Source organism: Pseudophryne corroboree, chromosome 3 (genome assembly GCF_028390025.1).
Source record: "Pseudophryne corroboree isolate aPseCor3 chromosome 3, aPseCor3.hap2, whole genome shotgun sequence".
NCBI classification, from domain to species: domain Eukaryota; kingdom Metazoa; phylum Chordata; class Amphibia; order Anura; family Myobatrachidae; genus Pseudophryne; species Pseudophryne corroboree.
In genome coordinates, this window is record NC_086446.1 from 405,366,735 (window position 1) to 405,378,784 (window position 12,050).

A 12,050-nucleotide genomic window follows, 5' to 3' on the forward strand; every position below is an offset into this window, starting at 1 on the left:
CAGCCAAAAATCTGTAAATGCCCACTCCACAAGGAAGATGGGCTCATCTTGGGCGGCTGCCCGAGGGGTCTCGGCTTTACAACTTTGCCGAGCAGCTACTTGGTCAGGAGCAAATATGTTTGTAAAATTCTACAAAATTGATACCCTGGCTGAGGAAGACCTGGAGTTCTCTCATTTGGTGCTGCAGAGTCATCCGCACTCTCCCGCCCGTTTGGGAGCTTTGGTATAATCCCCATGGTCCTTTCGGAGTTCCCAGCATCCACTAGGACGTCAGAGAAAATAAGAATTTACTTACCGATAATTCTATTTCTCGTAGTCCGTAGTGGATGCTGGGCGCCCATCCCAAGTGCGGATTGTCTGCAATACTTGTACATAGTTACAAAAATCGGGTTATTATTGTTGTGAGCCATCTTTTCAGAGGCTCCTCTGTTATCATGCTGTTAACTGGGTTCAGATCACAGGTTGTACGGTGTGATTGGTGTGGCTGGTATGAGTCTTACCCGGGATTCAAAATCCTTCCTTATTGTGTACGCTCTTCCGGGCACAGTATCCTAACTGAGGCTTGGAGGAGGGTCATGGGGGGAGGAGCCAGTGCACACCAGCTAGTCCTAAAGCTTTTACTTTTGTGCCCAGTCTCCTGCGGAGCTGCTATTCCCCATGGTCATTTCGGAGTTCCCAGCATCCACTACGGACTATGAGAAATAGAATTATCGGTAAGTAAATTCTTATTTCTCTTTCATCCATCTGGGGGACGCTGCGCACTTACTAATGGGTTAGAGTGTGTGGGATGGGAGTTTGGCACAGAACCTATAAAAAACTAACTCCTCCCCCCTCTAACCCCTCCCATCTCCTTCCTGCTCAGCAGATTACCTCAGTTTTAGTTTTGTGCCTTGGAGGACAGGCACAGTTTTCCTTTGCTCTTAGATTTTAATAGGTTTTTGTTTCCTATCTGTTTTGATTTTATGTTTAGTCCCTGTATACAGGCGACAAGCATATTGTGAGTGGGGTTAAGTTAATAGAAGGCGGCTGTGTGCCTTATTTCTCACTCACCCAGCCTCTAGAAAGTCACCATGCCAGAGGTCTCTGGGGCTTTCTGTTACCGGACACAGCACCGAGGAGGCACTATATCAGGTAGGACAGGCAACTTGCTCTGGCAGTGTTGAACAGTGTCCCATTATTACGATTTACATTTAGACTGCAGTGGCGCGCAGCAGGATACTGAGGATCACGCCGCTGACAGGAGGTTGGTTGTCGCTCCCCGCTACTTCGGATCCTGCCATTGCCGCTTCAGGGCAGGCGGCGGCGGGACTGCAGCGGAAGGGGAGCGGTAGTCGCGTCTGTGCTTTAACTGAAGTTTTACGGCTGCTACAGTCTGTTCTCCTAAAGGGGATTTTGGAGCGTAGAGGCTTCCCGCCGAGCTCTTCCCGCATTGCTAGTCTTTACTGTTCCGCCCATCACTGTCTGTGGGGGCGGACTCAACCAGCGGGCGCCATTTTACTACCCACTCCCTCTATCAACGCTGTCTGAAAGGGACTGCACAACAGAGGAGGAGATTATCTGACAGAAACCTGACTCACCCTGTTATTATACAGGCGGGGATCAGAAAATACAGGTGTTATTGGGTTAAATCCGAAATCTGCATCACCCAATTTTATTTCTTGTCTGCCTATATTTCGGTAGTCTCACTGTAAAAAAAGTTATTTTTACCTCACCCTGTTTATTACACAGGCGGGAATCATTTCTTAACTAGTGTTGTGCTATTCTGACATAGACAACAGTGGTTTACCTGTTTACAAACATCATGTTATAAAAAGGAGCGGTTATAGCTCAGTCGGTAGAGCTGGACTACAGCACACAGAGTTATGAGGAACATTATTATGTGCTTTGGTTGTGGCATTGTATATTCCATGGTCTGTAAACCAGAAAATCTCCTAAAGGAACGACAAGTTCAGTAGTTTACTACACAGGAGCTCCGATAGCTTTGTGGGCTAATGCTGTGTATTAGTAAGATAGAGTAGACAGGTTTGATTCCCATATACATTAAATTACATGTTCCAAATGTGGCTCCAGACTTCCAAAAGGTAGCACGGACACAGGTACCCCATGCTCCAGGACACCAGTTGCGGAGCAGCCGGGAGGTTCCAGGGATCAGTTTATGCCTCTGTGGGCCAAGCACACCTCAATCCAAAATAATACAGATGGAGTAGTGGTTAGCATTGCTGCCTGACAGCACTGAGTCCATGGGCTTGTTTACATAGAAGTATATGTATATACCGAGCAGGTTTAAATTGCTCTACAGTCTTAGTCTCTACCACCTCTCATGGGAGGCTATTCCACTTATCCACTACCCCTTCTGTGAAGAAATATTTTCCTTAAATTGCCCCTGAACCGGCCTCCCTCCAGTTCAGTGTATGCCCCTAACTGTGTGAAGTTATATATATATATATTCCCTGCACTTGCAGGGATTGGGGTTCCAGGACCGGTCCACAAATACCGGTATTCTTTGAGTCTACTTTTCCTTACACTATGTCAATGTAATGGGTCTGGTACTCTGTTTACTACTTAGCCGCTAGTCTTGGTAAAAAGATCATTTCTTGGCCTTTTGGCTAAGATCAAGTGTAGTATCTGTTCTTATCAGTTTAATATCTGATACGCCCCCTATCTGGGGGCCCATGTATTAAATATATTTAAAATGGATTGCTCTGTCCACTCCACGCATTGATCCGGTATTGCAGTACCTCCGGGACCGGTGCGCCTTTCAAAACAGGACAGACTATTTCTATTTCTTGTACTCTATGTACTTATGAATTGCCAAATGGCTGGACAAAGCTTCTTAATCAGTTCATACTGGGCAGCGAGCCTGGTCTTTGACAGACAATATAGCTCCTTTACTTCAGAGGCGTTTTGAGAATAAATCCTGTCAGTGAGGATCCTTCAGGATAGAAATAAGAAATAATCTACTGAATTTCTTGTTTTCCACCTCTTCCTTCCCGTGAGAGAATGTTGATGGAAGTCTGACTACACACCTGATGCAAAAGTTTATATTTCCAGGGAAATGTGTCTGTCTCTCGTACATACTGTTTTCAGTTCAGTTTCGGTGTCTCATTATTAGAGACAGTATTTCTTTATCCTTTCGCTGATGAAGACACTGATCTAATGAAGGTTCCAATAATTATTAGTGGACGCATCCATCATGGGAGAGCCTAGGGCGACTGTCTTTACTAAAGTACAGTATGTGACCTTGACAGTCACCACAGATTGACAACGGTGAGACCGTTATTATATTGGTATTCATTCTGACAGGAATATTCCTACGCCCTCTCCTGGCTTATCCATGAATCTTTAAACCGGTTGCATAATGCAAGTTGTTCATTCTTGTGGCAGCTGATCCTTTTCAAATTATCCATTGACGGGTTTGGTCTCTCAAGCTCTATTCCCTATCTACTCAATGTTGCATTTTTTCCCAGGCTATGACACCCTTCTATCCATTTTGGTTGCGAATCATGAAATTCTGCTTCCAAATTAAAGCAGGAGCAAATAACTCTATCAGTAAGGTGTATGCCTGCGGTATAACAGGTCGTGGGTTCTCATCCTGAGTATAATAGCTGAGAAATGGTTTTTGTTTTTATTACCTATGTCAGGAAAATGTGTACTCTTTTGGGAGGCATTTGTCGACCTAGAACACGGACTTCCGATGTGCCCTCTGCAGGGACCACGGAGTCGGACAGTCTGATTCCCAAGGGGGAGGGCACCAACTTTCTCAGAGTCCACTGGTCCGTTGGATGTACTGAATTTGTAGCACGAACATATATTCTGAATCTTGGGGAACACGTACCAAGCAAGAATCTTTAGTGCCCATCTTAGACGGGCTCTAATCATTGCAGTCTGTTCGCTATCCGCCACAGGAGTATTCAGTCCAATCCTTTGCCCGTCATCTGGGCATCGCTACAATTTTGGGTCAGTTGTTGCAAAAAAAAAAAAAAAAAAAAAAAAAAAAAAAAAATCCTCTCTCGTGCACTGTTTGTTTCTACAGCGGACCTTGGTTCTGGATTTCTTCCTTCGCAGATGTTATTCATGGGTATTCTTTTCGATACCTGATATCTCAAGCCTTGGCGGAGTGCAGGATTTACTGACCAGAATAGACTCAGGGGTCAAGCATACACTTACTCTGCAGGACAGTGGTGATTTTATAGGTGGCTCCATCCCCCCGGTCTTCTGCCTAGTTTCTTCAATCTCAGATTCAATGTTATTAATCTCAGGCAGGATTGAGTTTACATAAACAGCAGTTTAGTTTCTCTATTAAAATACGAAAATATTTTCATTGGTCGATCTTTTCGTTGGGCTACACAATCCAGATCTGACTCATAGGACTTCATTCTGTCTCGACATGGAGGGTCATAACCACAGTCAAAAGTTTCAGACATTACGGTTTTTGGTTTCAACTCTGGAGTTTTCAATGAAACTGATGTCCGAAGTGGAAATGTCACTTCCGATACGGGCGATCCACAACGCCTTGACTCCAGCTCAATGTCTTCTACAAGGTCTTTCCACTGTGGCCTATATCAATTGTTTTGTGGCACTTGTAGCTGGAGAGCCATCGGAGCAGTATCTAACATATGCAGAGGGCGGAATTTTGGATTCCGGCAATATCTATCATCTCCAGTTCCAGAATGGGCAACTGGGAAGCGGACTTCCTGGATCGTCAGGCTGTTCTTCCTTAAAGTATGTGAAATCATCCGGGATTTCTGGCTTTGGCGTGTCTATGACTAGCTGACATAGACCTCAGGACTTCATTTGTACTGTGATCGCTCCGGAAATCCTCTTGTGGAATTCGTGGACGCCGTGTCAGCTCCTTGTCACTTTCATCTAGCATAGTTATTCTGCCTCTTGCAAAATCTAGTGAGTACTTCAACACATTTGACCAGTGGCTCTTTCGGTAATCCGCTTCGGATTTGCCTGTTGCCTCTGTTCTGCAATGCTATAGGCCAGGGTGACCAGGGCTCCTTACAGGGTGCCTTTCCGGCCAGCTCTCCACCCTCAACCTTTGCGTCATCACCGGGATTTTGTCTATTCTGACTGTGACGGCGTGATTGTGGAGAACAACGTCATCAAGCCCTACTACGTTTCTGGCTCTCTAACCAATCATAGTGCCAGAACGTTTGTCATCGTTTGTGTATTTAACGGTCACTCAGCTGGAGTTCTTAGTACTTTCCGCCTCTTAGCTTTTCTATAACACAGTTGTCAGAACTACTTTGTCTTCTTATCTTAGCAGACTGGGTTCTGCTCTAGAATTTACTTTCCAGAATGGCTCCTGTTTCTCCTTTCCGGCCTCTGGTTGAGTTGCGGTTTCTTTTCTCTTACAGTGTTTTTGTTTATACAGTTAGGGTGGTTTTACTTACAAACCACAAGTTATATCGGTTTTTCCTCTTCTTCAGCACATTGTGCTTGTGTCGTCCCGGGCTCGTCCGGGGCGGGTCGATACTTGGCCTTATTGGTTGGCGTTTAAACCTTAAATCTTACCTTGTTGGGTTTGTTTGCTGCGCCCAAGCGTGGCTGACTGGCCAATAAGAACATGGTAATGTGCTGGGTTAATTCTGCTATTCAGCAGGCTTAGGTTCTTAGGCGTTGCCTGTTCCTGATTCCTTAGGGGCTCATCCGACTCGACCTGTTGGAGCCTCTTGGGCGGTTCGCAGTGGTGTATTCGTCGAGCAGCTGTGTAGAGCGGCGACCTGGTCGTCCGTACATACCTTCACGAAGTTATTCCGTTTTTCAAACTTTTGGTTTGGAGACTGCCTTTGTTGGGCATCAAATTTTGCAGACGGCTATGTCGTCTGTGTCTCCCTCCTCTAATTAGCTTGCTTTGGGAAATCCCATTAGTAAGTGCGCAGCGTCCCCCAGATGGATGAAAGAGAAATAGGGATTTTTGTTTACTTACCGTAAAATCTCTTTCTCTGATTCCATCTGGGGGACGCTGCGATCCCTCCCGTATATTTATATATATATATATTATGTTCTGTCTCTTCCGGCTTTGCTAAACGTTAACTGAGGTAATCTGCTGAGCAGGAAGGAGATGGGAGGGGTTAGAGGGGGGAGGAGTTAGTTTTTTATAGGTTCTGTGCCAAACTCCCATCCCACACACTCTAACCCATTAGTAAGTGCGCAGCGTCCCCCAGATGGAATCAGAGAAAGAGATTTTACGGTAAGTAAACAAAAATCCCTATTTTTTATGTCGAGTACAGAAGTTGCTTTGTTTAGCTGCATAAAACTGCTAAACCTGACTAAAGTTCTGGGCGCAATGTGAAAAGTGCAGTTTGGGTGTCCAAACAGGTCACTCTTTGCACAATTTTTCTTGCCAGCACGGGGGCCTGCGAGAAGAAATGTTGGTGCGAGCGGCTGTTTGCGCCCGAACAAATTGAATTTCTCTGCGGGCACCATCTAGTGGCATCTGTCTTAAATAATTGAATCCCCCCTCCCATTGAGTGATACTGATAAATGGGGAATAAAAAAGAAAAAAAGTAGTCAATACAAATGGCAGACAGGGCATGCAGAACTTAATTATTTTTTTTTTTTTAAGTAGCATGTTAAAAATACAAAAGATTGACCAACTAGGCCAATATGTAAGTTACAGACTTAAATTTAGGCCACAGTATTTTTTATAAATAAAACCAGGCAATACCAATAAGTCTAAACTCCTCTTTACCTGTGAGGCTGTTATATTGGTCATTTTGCTGCCACCAACTCTTTGATCGTGCAGCTCTTTATAGCTGCATGGTTTGAAATGTACTACACTTTTTTTGTCATTAAAACTGCTAGTATGTTAATTTTTTGGGGTCCCGTAATTAAATAGTGTATTTATGTACATAACTTTTCTCAGAAGGGCTATCAATGTCGCGCCTGATTGAACATAGTCGATGGTCGTCCAACCAGGTGACACATTTAATGCTATCTGATAAACGTCTTGCATATGTGGTTAAGTACTTCAGTGATCAAAATCTGTAGCAGCTCCACTTATACAATGTAAGTGCTTATTAACTAGTATTGTTTTCTATATTTCCTCGTGTGTGTACTTCACTGGGATTGCTTGGAAAGAAAGGGCATTGTGCAGCTCCCATAGGCTGGGTACACACTGTCCGATGTGCACCCGATATATCGTACAAGCCGTCGGCTCATACGGTATATCTGTCACATTGAACAGTGTGTACGGGTGATATTGTATACGATGTGCTCTCCCGCGGGTCGTGTACAACGTCCCATATCTTTTGTTGTGCACTTAAGAGCAGAAGATATGTGACAGCCCTGCATGCTCAGGTATGTGGGTGGATGCGATCACTGCCGATACATCGTCCAGTGTGTATGCACTTACGATATATAGTTTGCGATGGCGCATCAGCCCAACATCTTTCAGTGTGTACCCAGCCTTAAATTCAGTTAAATTGGTTTTGGAATACTTAAAAGTACAATTGTATTACAAAATGTTACAAATTTTATGTAAACTACTTCCATAATGTAGTAGAGTGTGGGTATTTTTATATTCTGATTAATGAGAGCTTTAACATAAGCTTGTTCACTGCTCTAGTAAGAAACTTTTGCTTACGTTGCAATCTATAGGAAGTGTAACCGTTTCAACATGTTGGTCCTAAATATATCATGTGATTCGTTACAGAAGGTCTTCATCCCACACCAAAAGCTAAGTTAAAGCTACATTGAAACCTAATTGCTACATTTCACCCACCTGCTACATTCTCTGTTCCCTACCAAATGCAACCACTCTTGTCTGCACTTACTGGTTTGTTTCTAGACCAAACAAAAATAGCGGAGTAGGTATCCGAGTGGACAAGCCAGTCAGTCCTAGTAGGAAATGCGTATAGTCTTTGAACTTTTGATGTTTATTTAGTTAGGAATTAAGTATTTTGCATAGTAAGGGGTTTATTAGAAAATATGTATTGTAAGTTTAAAATGGGGTGCTGTAGTGAGATATACAGTAGTCTTAGCAGCAAATTGCTGTGATCTATAATCTGATATAAAATTAAGTGTCCGACGTTCTAATAGTCCGGAAATGAAATATCAGAAAGACCTTTAACTGGGTCAAACTATTTCTAGTTTTTCGGTATTGTATCTTAGACAAATTCAAGTAAAATGGCTCAATAAGACTACTGATTGTTTGTAAGCAGTATGTTGGTGTTACATCAGCATTGAGAGCAATACAAAACAGATCTGCATATGTCTAGTAACGTGAATGTTCCAATTTCTTTTTATAGATCGACCAAAATGGCAGATGACATTGACATTGAAGCTATGCTTGAAGCTCCTTACAGGAAGGTGAGAACTATCTGCCATGTACTTTTTGTTTTCAGAGCATAGTTAAAACTTGAAACTACTGCAGATATGTAAACTAACACCCCTGGAGCTCTCGTGACGTGACTTATCCCTTGGAGATGTTGCTTAACTTGAAACGTAAATATTTACTGTTGATGTATTAATTATGTGCAGTAGTTTGACTTCAGCATGATAAATAAATGCCCATCTATCTCTTTTTGTAGACTTGCCTAACGATATATCACCTCTACTCCCATGAATTCACCTTTGATTCCAGTGTGAACTGTCAATCATAAGGTAGTAATTGAGTGACGTATCGCTGTACCGTGGTCCCCTAGGTAAAAAGACTTGCCTATGAACTGCCGAGCCTCGGTTTGGCATAGCAACAAGGTGAATGCAGTGGTTTTGGGAAAGAAATGGGGTTCCAAGAATATCCACTTTCACCAGCCAAGTACAGGGCAGTTGAAGCAGATTTTAGTCTGCACATTTTAAGATATTTTGTTTTTTTATTTTTTTAATTAAAAGGAAACAAAACTGGTGAAAAGTTTCACATGAAAACAGGAAGCCTTCAGCCTCTGAATAAAGAAATAAAATGTGACCAGATTCTTGGATCTCCCACTAAATCATGTCTTTTTTTTCTGTTAAATAATCTGATATGGCTGTTATGCTGTCCTGAGCCTTAAGTTCAGCAAAATTCCTTATGCATACAGATTCAAACTAACGTACTTTGTACGTTTCTTCAAATTTCCTGTTTTGGAGATGAAAAATGTACACATCCTCATGTCTGGGGATTTAATTTGTTTGCATGCAAAATCACAGATAAGCCCAGTATAGTCTTACTATGTAAGTAGTGTATTTAAAATACTTTTCGTTGTTCGAATACTGATTGTGGTGTATTTACCACATTGTTTCTTTGACTATATAAAGTTGTAGTTCTGTATTCCTTTTTCAATAATGTAATGGTAACTAGCCCGTAGCTTTGAAGACACTGATCTAAATGTTTTGGCTTAATAAGCCTTAGTGGGTGCTTCTAAGCAGCTATGGAAGTAGGAAAATGTAATAGGCTGGACAGGTACATATTTGCTGAATTTTCTTGGGAGTCGACGTTACTAAAGCAGTGTGAATCCCTGTTTGCTTCAGGGCGAGATGTGTGACAGAGGTGGCATCAAGCTCTTACAGTCCCAACCCACCAACGAAAATGGGCGAAGATCACAGGAATGGCATCGGTCACAGGAAATGGATAGTGGCTGCTGCTAGCGTGGCCACTTGGGGCTTAGGCAAACGATAGCCTTTGGTACTGATCTTAAGGACCACAGCACTCAATCAATGTTAAAAACCAATACTGCTTATCACATGTAGACAAAACTACAGCATCAGCATTTTACAGTCACTGGATGATGCTCTACTACATCAATTGTTTACGTACAGAATACTAAGCCAAGTTTCACTAAGTAATTTTATAGAATATTTACATCATAGTGGAGCGCTTAAACAATTTCCCATGTATATATATATTTTATTTTTTAGCTTTCCACACAAGTTTTGTTAGTTACTTAGTCATTAAAAAAATTTTTTATTTTTTTTTATTCTCTCATTCCAATCCCTTTTACCCTTTGCCACTTGAAATATTTCCTCCTCGCCCTCATGATGTTCTTCTATCAACCCTGCTTAGGACGAGAACAAATTGAACAGTGCTAATGGACATGAAGAGCGCAGTAAGAAGTGAGTGTTTCCGTATTTGTATCTTTCATTTTAATATAAAATTTTGCTGTGTAGTAAATGCTTATTGGTAAAGTAAGCCAACTCATTTAATTTATGAACAATATAATGAATATATTGTTTCGTCCCAGCATAGATTACTTCCAAGCCAGTCTTACAGAGATCTATAGAGCATTTTGGGCTGCTATTACAGCAGTGTATTTGTACATTACAAGAAAGCCTTTCCTGGTATGCATTTAGAGTATTTTAAATTTGATCCATATGTCAATAACCTACCAACTTTATGTGCTCGCTACTCATTATTAAGCTAGTAATGAGACCCAGCATAAGCAGGGACACTGCAGTCCACCCCTGCCCTGCCCACTAACTGCTCTGCCCCTCCATCTTCTTACAAAGCCTAAGCTCTGTGGGGCATGGCAGCATTCAAAAGAATTAAAATAGTCAAACCCTTTCCGTTTGCTAGTATGCACAAACATATGACATACTAAAAATGATTAACTGGAAAACCTCAACCAACTAGTAACAAATGGTTTACTTACCACCTAACCCTGATCAGACTTACAGATTCATTATTCATCCTAACAGTGTGTGCCTCCTTCTGACAGTTAAAAAGCATTGAAAACACAGGGTTTGTAAAGGCCATCTAAACGCTCCTGTTCTTTTACAAAATATATTCTTACCTTATTCTACCAGATGATAAATCTGTTGAAATCATAGCTGAGACCATTTCTTGATTATGTAACTTGTAATCAGGAGAGTAATTTGTGGCATGTGTATGTAGCTAGCTAAATGCGAATGCATTTTGAAAGTTTAAAGAACTGATAAAACATCTACATTGGTAATTGAAAATCCAGTTCAAGTAAGGACTGTGGCCCTAAAAATCAAGTGGTTTGGTTTAACTTTGTTAATCCTTTAGAAAAAAGAAAAGTAAAAGCAGAAGTCGCAGCCGTGAACGGAAGCGCAGCAAGAGTAAGGAGCGAAAACGTAGCAAGGAACGGGAGCGAAAAACAAGTAAAAGCAGAGAGAGAAAACGCAGCCGCAGCAAGGAGCGGCGGAGGAGCCGGTCAAAGAGCAGAGATCGAAAGTTCAGAGGACGTTATCGAAGCCCATAGTATGTACAAAATCTTGTTTACAATTTTCTGTTCAGTACAGTCACTGTTTTCACTTGGCTACACATATTAATGTTAATGAACTGGAATACATTAAAATTCTAAGTAAGAATGTGTTCCCTATTTCTTTCATCCATCTGGGGGACGCTGCGCCGTTACTTGTGGGTTAGAGGTGTGTGGTTGTGGAGTTTGGCACAGAACTATTAGAATCTAACTCCTCCCCCCTCTAACCCCTCCCATCTCCTTCCTGCCTAGCCAGTACCTCAGTCTTAGTTTTGTGCCTGTGGAGTACAGACACAGTTCTTTTCTTTCTCCTTAAATAGTGAGGTTTTTATTATTTTTAGACTTTTCTGAAGTACCTAGTCCCTGTTTACGGGTGGCAGGTACTGCTGGAGTGGATTTAGTTAGTTTTGTTCCACTCTGCACTGCCGCTGGAGGTCACCACACTCCGGTCACTGGGGCCTCGTTTTACTCTACACAGGATGCGGCAGGGATAAGGTACACAGCCACAATCTGTCACTGACAGTATTGGGCTGTCCGCTCTATTACTATATATATTTGTACCTTTGTCAGCCTCCCTATACACTACTACCACGCGCGCCCCCCTCCCCCTTCCACCTTCTCTCCTCCAACACGGGACTCGTTCCGGGGCTGGACAGTCAACTTTATTTGGGGGTTTACTGTCAGGGGCTGTGGTAGTGATACTGCTCAGGGGCCGGGAGAGTGGTGTCGCGCTCCCCGGGGCTTACATTCAGTTGCCGTACAAGCCACAAGACGCTCTGTACAGCGGCTCGCGGGAGAGACTGACTTCCGGTTAGTAGTCTCTCCCTGTAAGCAGCCGCGGCTTTTACATAATTGTACAGGGACGGCTTCCCGCCCTGCTCTGCAGCTCGCGCGCTCCCCTCC

At 42.7% G+C, this 12,050-nt stretch overlaps 1 protein-coding gene and 1 pseudogene across 5 annotated transcripts in view; both read left to right on the top strand.

Annotated features, from left to right (window-relative positions):
- RBM39 (RNA binding motif protein 39) overlaps positions 1–12,050 on the top strand; it is a 146,552-nt gene that overhangs the window by 22,312 nt on the left and 112,190 nt on the right. For 4 of the 5 annotated variants that reach the window (XM_063960163.1, XM_063960157.1, XM_063960159.1 and 1 more), the window contains 3 exons: positions 8,259–8,319; positions 9,989–10,038; positions 10,952–11,146. In XM_063960163.1, the coding sequence (XP_063816233.1) occupies positions 8,269–8,319; positions 9,989–10,038; positions 10,952–11,146 (296 nt within the window). In that variant the 5' untranslated portion in view covers positions 8,259–8,268. Of the gene's footprint in view, positions 1–8,258; positions 8,320–8,575; positions 8,707–9,988; positions 10,039–10,951; positions 11,147–12,050 lie in introns of those variants that run through there. The other variant, XM_063960160.1, reaches the window with a different exon arrangement.
- On the top strand, positions 2,587–2,760 carry LOC134899670 (U2 spliceosomal RNA; annotated as a pseudogene).